Genomic DNA, 17760 nt, shown 5'->3' on the forward strand with positions numbered 1-17760 from the left:
ATTGCCTAGTATTTTTTTAACTCGATGAAGCGTGATAATATTGCCTTCTGAGCAAATTCATACCAGTACAAATGGAGAAATTTGCTTCTTTTCTTTTTATCTGTGACGCCGCATCTTCGTGACGTCACGCGCTGCAGCGTCTATGAGAACCAGGGACGTGCGCAGAAATTTTTTCCGGAGGGGGGGAAAGGGGTGTCCCCAACTTGACCGGACACGGAAGGCAGGAGGAAGAGGGGAGGAGGGCTGGGAAGGCCGCATGCTAGCACAGAAATTTGGGGGGGAGGGGGGCACGTTGCCCGGTGTGCCACCCCCCTGGCAACGCCACTGTTCAGAACATCGGCACCGTAAAAGTACGTCAGCGGCACCTAGCATGTAGCACTCACAAACAGCTTTGCGTGCAGTGCGGTTGCTAGCGGTTTGGGGCCCGAGAACATTTGTGGCAGACAACAGTTTCTTTTTTTCGTTTCTTCACTTCTTTTCCTGGTGTGTTCACTTTAACTTCCTGCATTAGTAAATAAAAAAAAAATGTGATGGAACGAAAATCTAGTGTGAGCTTCTTTTGCCCACCTCTACTATCTTTGTCCCCATTCTGTTCGCAATACTGCTTTTCCTGTCTTCTCTCTTTCTCTCTCTCTCTCTCTGTTCGCAGTAGCCGCGCAGAAGTTGCCGGCTTGTTGTCGTCTGCAGATAACTCGCCACTCGCGCCCATTCCGGCATACGTCGCGTGAACTGTGTATAGGCGTGAATCCTCCACTGCTTACTGCGGCACTATGTAGAGGCGGCTGACGCTGTATAACGCTCAAATGGCTTGCGCCGCCCACAGCGGGCGTTATAAATTGCGGCGGCATCATTGTCGCGCGAGCATATAAAGCAGACATTCGCGTGCACGCAGGCATAAACCGCCGCATTTTTTTTTTTTGTCTACGCGTCCTATGCCGACCGGCCTCAGCGTTCCCGAGCCTGCGTGTTACCAAATCCCGTGGCTCTGCTGGACGCCGTTTATGTGGAAATAAGGGATGAATAGAGAAGCGAGGACGCCGCATGTGCTCAAAGCATAACCGCGAAGGAGAAGCCGTGGCGGCAGTAAGGATGAGAAAATACCGCGGAAAGATGGAAGCGGGAAATGTGTCTACCACCCCAAAGACGTGCACTATAACGGGGGAGGAAGAAATAAGTAACGAGGGAAAGCCGGGGTGCATAACTGCAGGCTTAGCGTGACTGGCTATACCACGCGTTGGAGAAAGCGAAAAGGGTACCGAAAGAATGAAAAGGAGAAAAGCCCACTGTACGAAATCGCGCACAGGCAATAAGACGCGTTCGTCGTTCAGTTAGGCACGAGCGATGATGTAGGCTGGTGCATCTCAAGAAACAAAGTAGTGCTTATTGAGGTTTGCGCGTCGGCGAAACCAAAGGTCATGGTCCCGGGATCATATATTCCGTAGAAGGCCTGCTGTGTAATTTATAGCGGATGGTTAGATGAGACCAGCCGGCTGGGAACATTCTTCTTTCTTTTCGTTGATTGCATTCGTTTGTTTTGCCCCTGAACAGTATTTAGAAAAGAGGGCTCGCTGAGACCATACTATGAAGTATGCGAACATTAATCATGTAGAATTCTAATGACTCTACGCAGGCTGTTTATGCCGTTAATTCACGTGGGTCTCCTTTCTTTATTGACATTCTATGGTCGAGAGTCCCGTACTTTGACGTGAATCACGCACAAACGTTAAGCATGTTCAAAAGGACAGCATTTGCCACAGTAGCTTTGGGGTTCTGAATTGTTTTTCACAAGGCAAGGCCTACCTAAACATACACTTTTTTTTTATTGGCAGTGGTTGCTAATTACATCCAGTCAGGTGAAAACTAGACCGCAACCCAACACTATACGGTGTCACTCGTATACAGCACGAGTACAGCTGTGGGACTCAAAGGCAAACGCTTTCGGAGATCAAACTAGCTGGTTCTGCATGACTTAACGTATAACAGGGCGATTTTTTGTCATTGACAAAACCGAAGAACAGACAAGGACAAGCGCTGTCTTTCAACTGTTGACGCTTACTCTAAAGACTTTAAAATTACCCACGACCTTATAGACGTCTCCTTATAACCGGTGGAATTCCTATTTCTTCGCTATAGACGATCCTTTTCAATTTCTTCGTTATATCCGAGATTAACACTTTCATACGCCCTGTTAAAACCGACGCATGTTCCCGGATGCTGCGCCGGGTCTACCGTCGCCCACATCTGGCCGCACTTTAGGCCAGCCTTTGGTAAGGCAGCGCTGCGTGGCTGATCATATAGCTCATCACCGACGCCGACGACTGGCTACGCGTTCCCACCAAGCATGTCATACCAATGCTCTGTCGTACATGCGACCGCTTCGGGGCTCCGAAGCAGGCGGTGTTGCTCGCTGTTGTCTTGTTATTGAGATTTTATTGCTACCACGGCACCACACGCAGCCATCGGCCTTTCGCCGCCGTCGCATGAAAACGGTTGCGGAACTCCCCTTAACAGCCTCGCTGTAAAAAAAAAAAAAAAAGCTGGTGAGTGTGCGCTCATTGTCGCTTGGTTCTACTCGTTATAAGGTGCAGTCACGCCAAGTGGCTCAGCGTTACAATGTTTTACGCATCAACCGCTCGGTTATTGTTACCATTAGCATTGCACCGACTTGGTCCGCGCCCTGCTGCCTCTGCGCTTTAGCCCACGCTGAAATGAACCGTTTCGGCGTTCGCATGCATATACTCACGGCCTCGCTTCTGCCCCCCTCCCTCGCAGAGTCTCCGAGCCTGGTGGGTGACGTGCACGCTGATTCGGCGCTGAGCACGTCCAAGCTGGGCAGGCAGTACGTGGCCCTCGACTCGGACTGCATGAGTGTCAAGAGCGAGCACAACCTCACCAATGCGCTCATACAGAACAAGTGAGCAACATTCCTCTTTATCCCCCACGCTCGTATTGCTTCGCCGCACGTCTCATTAGAGAGGTGTCGGTACTGCGTTGTATATGTGCGCGATCAGATGTCTAGATGCAGTTAGCTGGCTCACTTATGACTTATGAACCTTGACATCTGCATCAGACACCTTTCGCATTCAAGAACCCTCCCCCGGGGTGTTTCCCAGAGCCTTACATTTACTATGCTTTTTTTTGGAGGGGGGGCGAGGGGTGGAGAGGTGGACTTGAAGCTTAGACAGCCACGCGCTCGATCAATCGGCCAATCTATAAAACAAACGAATGTACCAATCAATCGAATTAATTAACTAATTAATTAATTGTTTACGTAACTACCCAACTTACTAATTACCTAATTGCTTACTTAATTAATTAAATATATTTTTATCGTACGTTTTGCTTCGGCGCTCTGTTAAACTTTGACCTTTCCTGGCGTACTGCGTTCTGTCCGTGAACACGTGCTTCTCACAATAACGCTTAATAATTTTCTCCATTATCAAGTTACATTACCGTTCCTTATGCTCTCAATCCATTCACGATACACACGGTGCAAGCCATACCGCCTTTGCCCCAGACGTGTACACATTAGAGAAAAAGAAAGTAGCCGATTACAACTACAATTACTTATTTAAAAAGTATGAGTGATTACAGTTGCCAATTTATGCCACTAAGGTAAATTATAAATTACTAAACAATGATCGATTACGTTAACGTTGCTTTCCACACCACATTTCTTTAAACCTCGCACAGGTACAGTAATCCGAACGAGCTGAGGTGGCTCTTTCAATGCGCTCCCTGCTGCCCATCACACATTACCTTCACTAATAATTGCTTTTCAAAATTTTATTCGGTAATCTTCCCTCATTTTCGCGTGAAGACATCTGCAGCGACGCTGAAAACTCGGTCGACGTGCGCGCTGGAGGAAGGGCTGCATTGCAAAGCACTGAACACCTCGCTCACAAGGTTGCGCTTATTAAATGCCGCGATGATGCTCAGGTCTGGACCCTCTATGAACCGCGGCGCTTCATCGTTTGCTGTATCTAAGGCAAGGCGCTACCGACAAAGTCAGTGAAAAGCCGAAATATCTGCCATTAACTGATGCTCTGGCATCAACTTCCGAAGTGGTCATCGCTGTTGAGCCGCAGAAGCGCCGCTTCCATCTGTCGGCCAACATCAGGTGGGCTTCCTCCCGGCGCCCATCACTCCTTAGCGATTAGGAATTGAACCACTGATTCTAAAGGACGCTAGCAAACGTTCACGTTTCTTCATAAGGTGGCGAATCTAAACATTATTTGAATATGAGGCTGCATAATATGCCCTAAAGATACTTTCCGTGTCTCATAATCCCAAAAATGGGTGTATGAAAGGGAAATATCGTCATTCAACCGACTTTAACATGAAGCTACAAAGGAAGCCTTACTCGGTTTTGTCTAGAAAGCTTCGCAGTTAAAGAAAAATTCATCCTGACCCCGTACGAGTTTCCGGACCAGGACAAATTTTTCTTCAATTGCGAAGATTTCTTTCTGGAGAATCCATATAATGCTTCTTTTTGTAGCTTCGTACTAACAGAGGGATGACATTTTTTCGGTTTCATGAACTTTCCTCCACCTTGTGGGCTTCCATAGAACTGATTTACCAAAATAGCTACGTATGAGTCACGTGTACGTTACTTAGAGATACAAACATATGCGTTTAACGGCCATACACTACTATCTACTATATACATATATATAGTACACATAGTATATATATATATATATATATATATATATATATATATATATATATATATATAAACTACTATCGATATCAGAGAAGTCATTGACTACACTAAACAAAATATAATTGAGTAGCAGCTCTTAACGCCTCTGAAAGCCGCTTACAAGCACTTCCAGTAAGGAAAAAGAGAGATAAACATTTTATAAAAAATTCTGAGAGGTCAGACGTCCAAGAAGGATGCCGAAGTCTGCAAGGCTGCCGTATTCACGTGATCAAGGCATTGCTGCAGAATGTAGATTGCGTGACGGAGGTAAACAACGCGCATATTTCACTCCCTTTTGACACTGTGGTACCTGCCAAGCATTAGTACTCAAAGCTTCGTCACCTGTTATAGCTTGTTTCGTTAAAAATGTAATTGGCTACATGTAATTGGTTACTGAAAAAAATCATTGGATTGCAGCAAGCGCTACTGTGCAAACAAAGTAATCGTTAAATTACAAAATTTCCAAAGAACGCAACTGATTACAAATAATTAATTACATGCAATGCGTTATGTACAAGTATGATTTGCACTCATATCTTCTACCCCTTCGGTCTTGCGATACTTCGCCGCAGGCATGAAATGCAAAAGGCGAATTATGCTTTACAGAACACTTACCTGTTGGAATAAGAAAAGGAGTGCAATTCGTCAATGGAGTAAACATTATTCTTTGGTTATTTATTTATTTATTCATTTATTTATTTATTTAACTTCTCCTTAAACGATTGCAATTTTCACGATTCATTTTTTTACCCATTCAATCTGCAGAAAAGACTTCACGCAACCAAGCACGCACTTCTTACGAACCGTGACCGAGTTTTTAGCCAGCTGCTTTTTACAGCATCAATGTATTGAACACAGCCATCTCGTACATATGTCTACTGCAGTACCACGCAGTACAAGCTATCATGAAGGCCGCAATACTAGAGTTCTATCAAACAAGAGCAACAACATGCATTTTCATAAATGCTCCCTTTCGCACAATGCCAATGTCTATCAAGAAACTTTTGAAGAAAAAAATACACACTTAGAGTTTTTATGGAAATCAGCACAACAGTGTCATCCTATTAGATACTGACGAGTAAGCACGCTAAGAGCCTCAATCAACACGAAGTCTAGTAAAATGCGAGCAGAATGAGACAGACGATGTTCCCGGATAGACTCGACAAGGTCTGAGACGTTGCTATCACTGCCAATAGACATACGCACACAGCCGCGAAACTGCATCCCATTCTTCACTAATCTTTCAGGTTTTTCAGGTAGGATGCCCAAAAGTGAACATCGGGATTTTTCTCACTCAAACCAGTTCCAGCCTCAATTTCAAACCAACAGTGAGAACACACGGAGGAGTCTTAAACGATTGCGCACGCGCACCTTGCTCGGTTATAGTCTCAGTGAGGCGGTAGCATCACGCGTTGCGGAGCCGGCCCCCCCAGATTTCTTTGCACACGGCCTTCTTCTACGCCGCAGCTGTCGCGCTCCCATGGCGAGCCTGGAGTGCCTGGACGAGGGGACACTGTCCAGCGGCAGCTCCGTGCTGGCCAGCCAACCACCCACCAGACAGGTGTCCATGTTCGCGCCGCCGGCTGTCCGCTACAGGTGGGTCGTGTCATGCGAATAAGAAGGGGGGGGGGGGGGGCGAACGACATATACGGCAGCCACTCACGTTCTCGTAATTCTCGGTTTGTCTTCAAGTACTTCAGCATCATCATTTTGGAAGATATGAGTCGTGCTTTTTTTTTTTTTTTCGGGCGTTCCTTCGCTACGTGTCGACCATACGTGCAGTACTGCACCATTTTTTAAAAGAACAGAGACAATCAGTATTCCGTCATTTATTACTGCTGATGTGCGACGTCTGACCCTGCGTACGATTTCCTAGCTCGCATGTTTCAACCTGAAACAAAAATTATGCGGTTCCACGTGCCAATACCACCATCTGATTATTAGGCACGCCGTAGTGTGGGGATGGACTCCAGATTGAATTTCCACCCCCTTGTGCCTGCGTTGCCGATCGCTCCACCGCCGAAAACAGGTCCGTGGGAAAAGCCTTCCCCGACGACAGCCGCGGGTGAAAAGGCAGTGGCGTATAGGCACGACAGAATAGGCGAATTCCCGCACAGAGTCGCCGGAGCGCACCTCGATCCCCACGAAGTAAAAAGAAATGAAAAAAAAAGGAAATCGGCAATTAGTGGGAACCGGACGTACACAACTTCCATGTGACTCACGTGGCATTTGTATTTATCGTCTAGTCGTGGCAGTACTCGCCAGCGCGCCGCTCACAGCCAAGGCAGTGTTATATATATAAGCCGTTGTCAATAAAGTTCGCGCTAGCCTAAATATATCGAGGATATGTGCATGAATTTTGTTCATTTCTTTTAATGCACCGTACCTATTGATTCTTCTGTTCCTCTGCAGAAATCTTGGGAAATCAGGACTACGCATATCAAACGTCGGTTTAGGTTAGTATACGTTCGTATATATATGCCTATGTGTTTTGGGCTTTGATAGATTTTCGAGCACGCATGCTGGAACACTGGAAGGATACTGTTTCTTTTTGGTTCCGTATTATCAGTTTCGAAGTGAATTAACAGAAGGTTCTTCATTTCAGGAACCTGGGTGACCTTCGGCTCACTAATATCAGAAGAGGTGAGATACGGATCTCGAACGACGCGCTAGACTTTGGATAACACGATGACTAACCTAGCATCATCAAGAAATAAACAAAGACCGCTTTCTAAAGCGCGTATTTTGCTCTTTAGCGACAAATAACGCACATATGAAGCTTATAGAGAGGTGCATTATTATTTTATCACGGCCTTTACTAGAATTAGTCAATGCAGCCACCTTAGATTTAAAAAAAAATATTGCTTCAATGCTGAACGAAGAATTGAATTTCTCATCGAATATTCGTCTGCACACACGTATAGTCACACGCAGGTTAACTAGCGTCGACCTCCTTTGTTAAATAATAAGAGCGCACTCGGCCACCATCACATCTTAGCATCAACAACTTTGAGAGTTAAATCGAAGGTTTCCTCGATAAACAGCTCCATATGTCTGTGGCGCGTGTCGATCAACAGGGCTGTGCTGCGCCCTCTATGCCCGGTAACCGCTGATTTGCGCAGATTTACTTTCATGCCGCCGCAGTTTTGTTGCAAAGGAACACAAGCAAGACCTTGTCCGTGCATGTATTGACTCGATCCTTCTAGGATTCCTTTTCGCTTGAATGCATGCGAATTTGAAATTGTTGCCTTATTTGGCAAGAAATTTTTTTTTTCAGTGCGGAATTATTGGTTGCCAAACACGAGACAGTTTGAACTCATGGTAACAGTATATGCGATACTAATGCGGGAGAAACGGCACCAAAAAATTAAAAATAAATTCTGAGGTTTCACGTGCCAAAACCACAATCTGATCGTGAGGCACGTCGTCGTGGGGGGCTCCGTATTGATTTTCGTCACCTGAGGTACTTTAATGTGCACTTAAATACGGGTGCACGAGCTTTTTTTTTTATTTAACCTACATCAAGATGCGGTCTCCGCAGTCGGGATCGAACCCTCGACTTAGAGTTAGTTCAGCAGCACCAGGCCATAGCCACCGGGCTACCGCGGCGGTGGTTCGCACCACACAACTTCAGCAGTGCCAAACGTAAAGCAATTTAACATCTCGATCGGGCTATATACTCGATTTCTGGTCTGCTTCGCAGGTTGCGGAAGACATCGTAACGGCTGCCTTCGACAATGGGATCAACGTCTTCGACACGGCCGACATTTACGCCGGAGGAAAGTACGAAGTTCCGGCCGTTCTGTACTTTGTGATGCACCGCTTCTGTAGTGCGTGCTCGAGTGTACACATAAACTTTTACTTTTCCGCGCCGCAAAATATTCTGTGCCTGACATTACGCGAAAACCTCTAGTCATGGAGCAAATCAAATTCAAAAGAAAAAAAAAACGGAACGAGAAAGAAAGATAACGCTAACGTTACGGCTACTCCCATAGAAGACTTATTCACAACATTTTGTGACGGTCGGAATGCTGTGAGCTGGGCAAATCTAGTCACAGTGGTGTCTATAGAAGTGACGTCCTGATACGAATGCCACGCCTCAAGCGTGTTAGCATTCCTATATCCGATTGTATCTTTTTTTTTTCTTTCGTATCAGCAGAGGAGCGAGTTAGTGCTATAGCACAACACACCAGTTCACGTATTCTTGCGGCCCAGAGTGAACAAAAACAGTCATGCCTCTCTCTTTCTCTCTCCTTTCCGCAAACTGAATGCCTGCTGAATGAATAATGCTGGCTGCGAAAGGGTTCCCTTTGTACCCGCGTTATTTCAGCCGCTTTCCCCGCTTATATTCCCTACCTGTAGATTGCGCCGTCCTAAGCCCTCAGCCCCCTTCCTTTCCCTCCGCTCTCCTCTTCCAACGATGCCCCCGTTTAGTCTTCCGCCGTGCTTCTCGGCCGCGCTCAATGGCACCCGTTGTCTGTGCCCAGAGGCGGTGCGTTGCGGCCGAGAGGACAAACAAAAGCAAGAAACTATAAACAAGAAAAAAAAACATAGCCGCGCTTTTCGAAGGACGAGCGCGGGTGCAAGCGCCTCGTGTTGTTTGTATTTACAGGGCCGAGGTGGCTCTTGGCAAGGTGCTCAAGAAGAAGCGCTGGAGGTGCGTGTGTCTCTCGATCCTTGCTGGCCGCGCTCCAAGCGGCCGCGAGACCGCGCGCTTCGTATGTGTGTGTGCGTGTGTGTGCGACTCCATTGTTTCGTTGCGTTGTAGTACGCGACCGGCGCCCAAGTAGAGCGGCAGTGTCGTGTTCATGGTGAAAGCGCGGAGTGCATTCGAGATGCGTTCCTAGTGGAAGTGCGGTTCTCTCTGGGCGCGCTGATAAGATGGTCGCATGCACTTGTTTGCGTTCCTGCCGCTTTATGTTACCCGCGCCAAGTACTAGACACCTGTTAGTGGCACAGAAATGGTAGTGGAATCAGTTTGCGTGCGCGACTGTGTCGGTCTGTCCGTTTGCCTGTGAAGCCCGCGTGTTTGCGTGTCTGCGCACGCCCGATTATTACGCGATATTTTGCCAGTGTGACAGCCTTTCGGCGGCCTGTAAGCGCAGTGAAAATCAAATTCGCGTCAGAGAGAGAAACGTTAAAGCACTGTGTAATCGAAGGCGTATGCAACATTGTAGCCCTAACGACGGACAAGTGTGACGCAAGGAAGCACATACAGTATGAGGTCACAAACGTCCGGTCGCCAAACCATTTCTCATCGCTTCAGAACTAGCAACGCGAGCAGTAGTATAAGAAATCAATATCGAGGTCTTCTTTCCACCAGATCGAACGATCTTTCCCAGACGGTTGCTCGCGGTTCTCAGACGCACGGTCACTGGCGCAAGCGCAGGGCGACAACGAGATGGCGCTACGAAAGGGCAAAGTGCGCCCTAGCCTCTTTTCAGCGCTCCTAAACCCGCCAAGTGAACAATAAACAAAAGAGGTGCGTGCGTGTGTGTGCGTGTGTGTGCATGTGTGTGGAGGAGGGAGGGGCGTATGCCGCTGCGGTCATCTTGTACAACGCGAAGCAAGTGTGGATCTTGTACCAAGTTCAGCGGCGCACGAGAATGGGTGGAGGGAGGGAGGAAGGGATGGAGAAGACCAAGCCACCGTCTCGGCTAATTTCGCACCACCACCCATTGTCTTAGCAGTGTAGTCCGCCTGCATGATGCAAGGCGCGTCTGGCGATCCCTTGTTGCAAGATAGACGTCTGTGTGTGCGTGTATGTGTGCGTGTGTGCGTGCGTGGCTGGCTGTTTCCGTTGGAAATACCGGCCTAGCTCTCGCTCGCAGTGACAGCCGCCGCTGACGTTCTGTTTCTAATGAAGGCGCGTGACAGGCGCGTTCCTCGCCGCATACGGAGGGAGACAAGCTAAGACAGATCGGGTGCACAGTTGTTGCGTCGTAAGAATAGAAATGCTCGCCGCACCTCCACTGCGCTCGTCTCGCCAACTCCGGCCACAGTCTCGAGGATGCATAGAGCAGGGGCCTGCTGCAAACGTTGCTGCAAATGCCTGCCGCAAATATTGTGTTCGTTAACGATGAACAACCTTGCGCGCGTATAAGGGTGAAGAACGTCTGTCCCGTCTTTCCATGCGTTTGTGCGTGCGCTTGAATGTGTGAATGTGTCGACGCTGTATGCGCGTTGTATACTAGCAAACGGCGCAGGCTTACAAAAGTGGCCGGATGTATTCGCGTCATTATAGAGCATGCGAAGACTTCATACGGGCACAGAGCGCTGACTATAGAGTGAGCTTTCTTTTTTCAACGCTAACGTTTCACTAATTTGGAGCGAGCACTCGGAATCCTGGAATAGTTAACACTTTCGCACAAGCGAAGCTCTTGTCGTGTGTACCATTGCGCGAAATTATTCAGCTGCCGCTGTTTATACGCCGTATACTTGGAGTTCGCAAGAAGTACTGCTTACCACGACATGTAAGCTCGTAAACCTCAGAATAAAGGCCGTGCGTTAAATCCATTGCTTTCGTCATGTCTTTCTTTTTTTTTCTGTTTCCAGACGATCTTCATACATAGTCACAACGAAGTTGTTCTGGGCGACGAAGTAAGTATACCCTCTCCTTCCCCTCGCCTTCCCTTCCCCCCCCCCCCCCCCCACACACACACATGTTCTTCATTTGCGACAGGCTATTGCGCTTCGAAATATGCTAGTTCGTGCTCCTGTTTGTGTGGCTTGTATGTTTGTGATCACTGGAAAACAGACGTCCTTCTGTAGGAGCTACTATTCTGTCTAAAATAACTAGCTAAGGCAAAAAAAAGAACACACACACAAGACACGTTCACCGCTGCGGCCGCCGCACGTCAGTAAATTACCGGTAGCAGTTCATTCCACCTCACAAATACGGGATACAGAGGTTGAGGACACATGACATACGTGCCCTCAACCTCCAGTGCAGACAAAATCCAGTCTCCCAGCACATGCCCAGTGCTACTCAACGCCCCCGATACAGTTTACAGGAAAACAACACGGATTAAAGACGGAAACAAAACACGTTATGTCTCTCTTCTTTTGTCCTGTGCTCCTTTTTCTTGCCTTGTACCTTATGTGTCCTTATCGTGGTTTTTTTGTATCTCGGAATGGCTAGCACGTTGTCGCGTTTCGCCGCGATACCTGCGTAATTGCTTTCGTTTTCTTCTTTTTTCCGAAGGGGCGATTCCGAACGAGGGCTGTCTAGGAAAGCCATCATTGAAGGTGAGAAACCGAGCACGCGACAAGAGTCGCCATGCGCACGTTTGTGAAATTTAATACCTTACTCTCTTGCTACCTTCACAAACGTCGAGCAATGAAAGAATTAAGGCGTGATGTTAAAGGGGTAGAAAGGTTTTACTTTAGGTTATATACTAAATGCGCGTGGGTGACACTACGAATGTGTTTAAGAAGAACTGAGGAGTTTAGCGGGTCATCTAATGGACATACAACGGGTTGACTATTAGAATAACAAAAGAATCAGTAAAGAAGAAACGCAGATTAAGGCAGCAAAAGATAAGATGCTGTGCTAAGTCTTCGCGATGCATACCCCAACACGAAATTCTCGGGTACCTGATCATTCATGCCTTCCTTTCATATCATTTCTATTCCTAAATTGGTTGTGGCCTTTAGTGTAATAAACGTCTGATTAGTTGCCTTGATCGCAGTCGGCAACATAGAGAGGCAGAGAGAGATAGATGAAAGGTAGGGACGTTAACAGGTCAAGATTCTGGTTGGCTGGGGAAAGCGAGAGGGGGAACTGAAAGAAGGTAGAGAGAGGGGCGAGGGAGGTTAGAAACACATGCATGGACAGCACTTTATAGAGTCAAAGACTCTCGCACAAGCCAGATGCCTTCTGAGCCGATGGTCGAGGGAGGGGGGGGGGGGTATTTTTTTTTTTTTTTTTTACTCAGAAGACGATAATCTAGTTTCCTGAATGCGTTGGACATATATTGTCTTTGTGGTTCAAATTGAGAACAGTGGCACGATAGGTGGTCAATGTTCTCCTCTCGGAGGCAGACATCACATGCAAGACTGTCATCCTTCTAATTAGTGCTGAATACGCTTTCGCGAATGCAACTCCCAATCACAACCGATGAAAAAGAGAGTAATGTAGAGAATGCTTGAAAAGGTCAGAGGCCTTAATGAACTAATTCTTTGAAGTTCAACTAGTTCCAGAGCAGCATTTCCAATATAGCTATATATGATCACGTGCGAAATAGTATCTAAGCAGCAGAGCTAGTGCCCATTTCGCAAAATTTTTCTTTCGTGAGAGCATCTTGTCGTTGGCCGATCTCATTCACTAGTTGTAATTTCACTGACACAATTGATTAGCAACTGTTCTTATAAACTGCTCTTGCGTACGGACTGCTGAACAACTTCGCGAATATGGATCCTTGGCCCGTATTTACCAAGCTGTTGCTATACGTTAAAGGGACCCTCACTAGGCCTCATAAAAATTTGTGTTTATACGCTGGAAGCTTTTACTTCCAGGAAGCGTTTTACCGCAAGAATGTTTCAAAATGGTTCAATAATAACCAAGATAGAAATATTTCAGTGCCGCGAACACATGATTTTAGGAGGCGAGCGTCACCGCCAAGATAACACTCTCTCCACTTCTCCGTCTAGCCTCCGCAGGCGAAAGTCCTCCCCTGCATTCTTCCACACAGGTCTCGAGGATCACGGGAAGCATACGTAAAAGGCCCCGCCTTCGTGCTTTTTTCTTCTCTTTTTTGCTGCGCTGCGCACTGTCGCAGACGGTATCGTGCGCGAGCGTTTCTGTCGTTTCGCGCAGAGCACGAGTTTGCACGCCATGCACGAGAATACCTGACTAGGGGTATAAGTTCGTGCTACGCGAACAGTGAGCCAGGCACATAGGAATCACAGAGCATGATCTCGCGCTGGAAAATGGTAGAAAATTATGTAGTTTCGTCGTCTGCGCGCGCGACGGCACGACGTGGGAACAAACAGACGACACGGAAGTACATCTCCCTTGCTACGGTACGAGGTAAAGCAAGAACACGCAGACATTCGGCCTGCGTGTTTTATTGTTTCTCTAAACTTTAATTCGTGTATTGAAGCGACAGATTACACAAATAACAGATGCTGCCTGCAATAATTCTCGAAGTCACGTGTCACGATGAGCGAAGTCGCAGCCCATAGATGTATACGTAGGCGCACTTTCGCATCTACGTCCCCACTCCGGCTGGGAGCGCGGCGCTCGCGAGGAGGGCAAAGGGCGCTTGGGTTGAAATTTCAGCTCTTTCCGTTGCGCGTAGCGATGTAATACTTAGCAGACACGATTGTTAGAGCGCTTGGTACGCACTGCCCTTACCGGCACAAAATGGGCAGACATGATGAGGGGTCCTTTAATGTCCTTAGTAAGAATGGGCGCAAGCAAATCATTGTATCGAACATAACAATCAATACACCGCATACATTAAGCCTTGTTTCTGGCATGTAAACGTTTACTGGGTTCTGTCAAGCTGCTAGTGCGTTGTCCTAGATAGATAAAAATAGTGGTCAGGGTGATTAGCTCGAAGGGACTTGCAGTGATGTGACGCATGCTCTTTATCGTCTGGAGGACCATTTATATGAAATAAAGTCTGTTGTTTGTCCAGCACCCTTTTTATTCCTTTGTCCTTGTCTTCCTCGTTTTTTTTTTTACTTCCTGTTTTCTGGAACTCCTCTATATACCACCATGTATCAAATCGCGTAACAAGCCACTATTGTGGCCTTATTGGACACATGCCGGCTGCACGCGGCTAAAGTAGGTAGGTTCTTTTTTGGAATAGTAGGACTCAAGCCGGCACTTTTAAGCAAAGCCTCTGGGATACCCTGCCTCTGCCTGTCGGACGTTGAGGTTTACGTGGAGATTGATCTCATTTGGAGGCACATTGCACATTCTCAAGCCGAGAATGGTCAATTTCTGGAAAATTCGAAAAGTAATTATCTGTATTTTTTTCTTGCGTCTTTCACAGGTCTTCATGCGTCGCTGGAGCGGCTACAGCTGAGCTACGTAGACATAGTGTTAATCAACAAAGTCGACTCCATGTGTCCAATGGAAGGCAAGTTCATTTCGCCCCTGGGTGTACAGATGACGTCTAACGGTTTACAGACCGTGAGATTTGAGAAAACGCTATTTTTTTTAGCATTGTGAGGCCGTAACCAGTAAAACTCCAAAACTTAACGTTGTTCGCATAAATGCTGAACAAGCTGCAAATTCAAATATGAGACAGCGTGCCCAGGCTGCAGAAACATTTTGCTTTTTCTTAGACACCATGGTCCGTAAACTTTTGACGTTGACTGTAAAAACTTGAAGGGTGAGGGAAGATTCGGACATTGGAATTCAGTCAAAGTAGATTGCATAAAACGGACTTTACAAATTAAAAATAAAGAGTAGTCTACACGCTTAGATCCTACTAGAGCACTAAATGCGGGCACTAAAACAGTTTCTACTACTAAAGTATTCTAACAAACGCGTTTCACACTTTCAGCTATAGCGTGCGTAACATAAATGTATCATTGTGGGCGTTATGCTGATCAGCTCTGCGTGTGCTTAGCATTCATTCAGTTTCCTCGAAGCAACCAAAATACGAAGTTAGGAAACCGAAATTTGACTTCGTGCGATGCCATGCTTGCAGTGTCTCGTCATCTTTCTCTGTTCTCTTCCACTCTTCAGAGATAGTGCGAACGTGCACCTACTGCATTAACCAGGGCATGGCCATGTACTGGGGCACGTCGCGATGGAGCCCCGTGGAAATAATGGTAAGAGCCTTTGGCTTCACCACCCACTACGTAACCAACTTTCACGCTGCAGTTCGCGTATGCTTTCCGAAGGAGCTATAGTACGCTGGCTTTGTTTGTACATCTTTCGAAAATGAATTAGACTATGCGCGTGCAAAATTCTGTACGTGAAAGTTGCATCGTTGGCGTTTGCCTGACCTTCTTGTTCTGGATATTTTACCGCTCGCCCACTTTCTTTTCCTTGTGTTTTCTTTTTTTTTTTTTTGAATGCCACAGTTGTCAGTGCACTTGAGCTCTGGAACCGCACTAGTGCTTTGACAGACTACTGTCGAGACTATAGTGGCTGGCACTTCAAGGGCATCTGCTCTGGAGACCGCACACTCGGCAGAATTATGTGCACAAGCTTAAGCTGGCCTCTGCAGCCGTGCGGTATATGTGCTGACTCCTTGCTCTCGACAGGAAGCCTACACAGTGGCTAGGCAATGTCACCTGGTGCCCCCCGTCGTGGAACAGACCGAGTACCACATGTTCCACAGGGACAAGGTGGAACTGCAGCTACCAGAGCTGTGCCAAAAGATAGGTCAGTATCCCCCTGCGTTTACGGTTGTAATTATTATTTGTTTGTTCAAGTTCGAGTCAACGCTTCCTCGCCAGAACAAGATTTGGACACCTTGCAGTAGCTGTTCATTGCCTTTCTTATGCATTTCGCATGACAATGAAATCTGCAGAGAAATACAAAAACTGGTTGGAGCACATATGACAGTTATTCACGTGTCATGAAATGCCGCAGCTAGTCGATATATCGACTAGCTGCGGGTACGGGTCAAGCATATATGCTTGAAAAAATAAAAGGTATATATATATATATATATATATATATATATATATATATATATATATATTGAGCTAATTGCAGTACTGACGTATGGGGCTGACGCTTGGAAGATAATGCAAACATTTGAAATGGAGCTGAGGACCACGAAACGAGAAATGTAACAAAAAGTGTATGGTGTATGACGTTAGGCGATAGGAAGCGCGCGGCGTAACTTGTAGAGCAAACGGTTGTTACTGATATTCAGTTAACAGGAAGAAATGGAGTCGGGTAGATCTTGTAATAATTAAAGCAGATACCCCATGGTATAGAGCAGCAGAATGGGTGTCAAGGGAAGGGAAACCCAATCGATAATGACAGAGGATTAGGTGCTGCCATGGCGTAGGATGGAATACACAATAGGATGGAATAGACACATAGAATGGATAGATGATATGCAGAACTTGCAAGTGCGCTTCACCGCACGTCGTTTGACCCGACAAAGATGGCGGAGCTCAGGCTAGAATCGTAATTGAAGTATCAACATGCGGGATAGTGACATTATTATTCCGCCGTCCATTCCGCGCACCGTCCAAACTTTCAAAATGCGTGTCTCAGCTTTAACAGCACTGGTAACACGGTCGTATTGCTTAGGGCAAGTTAGCTGCGTGGGAAAGACTGCTTACGTACTCGCGCTTATCGTCTATTGGCCTATGCAAGGAGGAGTAATTGGAAACCGCTCGAAAGGCCTTCGTCCGGTAGTGTACATATAACAAGCTGATCATGGTGATGTTAATTAATTGTCAAATGTCAATATCGCTATTATATATGTAATTCATAACCTTAAGGATTAGCTGTCTGGCTATAGTTGTTCTTGAAATCCAACAACAGAATATGTTTGCGCAAACTTCTGGGCAAACTGCACAAGGTCTAGTTAACCTCCCTGCGGCTCCTACTCCATATCTCTCTCTGCGGCAAACACAAGCACAAAACAGACAAGGAAGCGTTTTGCTAACCAACTGTCCACTAACAGCAGATCACCAACAGATTTTTACGTAAAGACACTTGCACACTATTTACGCTTTTCCAGTGACCGCTTTTCGAGTGTCAACCGCTTTTCACCTGCCAACCGCTGTTACGAAGCAATCGCATAGCGCTGAACGCTCCTTCGGGTGTGGGAACATTCTCGAATGCTGTCTCCGATTGTATAGAGAAATAATGTTTGTCTAATTTGATTGCGTGCTCGAAGGGAGTAGCGGTGCACATTCTAGAAGATGCGCGAGCACCAGCGATAAGGCTGGAATGTCCGACGAGTCATGTATAAATAGCCGACGCTTCTTAGCTTCTTAGCTGCCGATGAGATTACCCCGACCGACGTCTGCACTCGCCGCTATCGTTTGCTTCGAGCGTCGCATGTTTCTTTTTTTTTTTTTTGGCGCAGGTTCGCCCACTAAAGAGTTAGTTTTCGCTGCTC

General features: G+C 46.7%; 1 protein-coding gene across 2 annotated transcripts in view; it reads left to right on the top strand.

Annotated features, from left to right (window-relative positions):
- The window catches only part of Hk (potassium voltage-gated channel subfamily A regulatory beta subunit hyperkinetic), a 77669-nt gene that overhangs the window by 45727 nt on the left and 14182 nt on the right, over positions 1 to 17760 (top strand). For both annotated transcript variants that reach the window (XM_075685531.1, XM_075685532.1), the window contains exons 2-12: positions 2773 to 2914; positions 6173 to 6301; positions 7118 to 7161; positions 7311 to 7348; positions 8409 to 8488; positions 9318 to 9362; positions 11261 to 11305; positions 11910 to 11953; positions 14710 to 14796; positions 15411 to 15496; positions 15935 to 16055. In XM_075685531.1, coding sequence (XP_075541646.1) covers positions 2865 to 2914; positions 6173 to 6301; positions 7118 to 7161; positions 7311 to 7348; positions 8409 to 8488; positions 9318 to 9362; positions 11261 to 11305; positions 11910 to 11953; positions 14710 to 14796; positions 15411 to 15496; positions 15935 to 16055 — 769 coding nt within the window. In that variant the 5' untranslated portion in view covers positions 2773 to 2864. The remainder of the gene's footprint in view (positions 1 to 2772; positions 2915 to 6172; positions 6302 to 7117; positions 7162 to 7310; positions 7349 to 8408; positions 8489 to 9317; positions 9363 to 11260; positions 11306 to 11909; positions 11954 to 14709; positions 14797 to 15410; positions 15497 to 15934; positions 16056 to 17760) is intronic.

The sequence above is a fragment of the Dermacentor variabilis genome, chromosome 3, assembly GCF_050947875.1.
Source record: "Dermacentor variabilis isolate Ectoservices chromosome 3, ASM5094787v1, whole genome shotgun sequence".
Taxonomy (NCBI): domain Eukaryota; kingdom Metazoa; phylum Arthropoda; class Arachnida; order Ixodida; family Ixodidae; genus Dermacentor; species Dermacentor variabilis.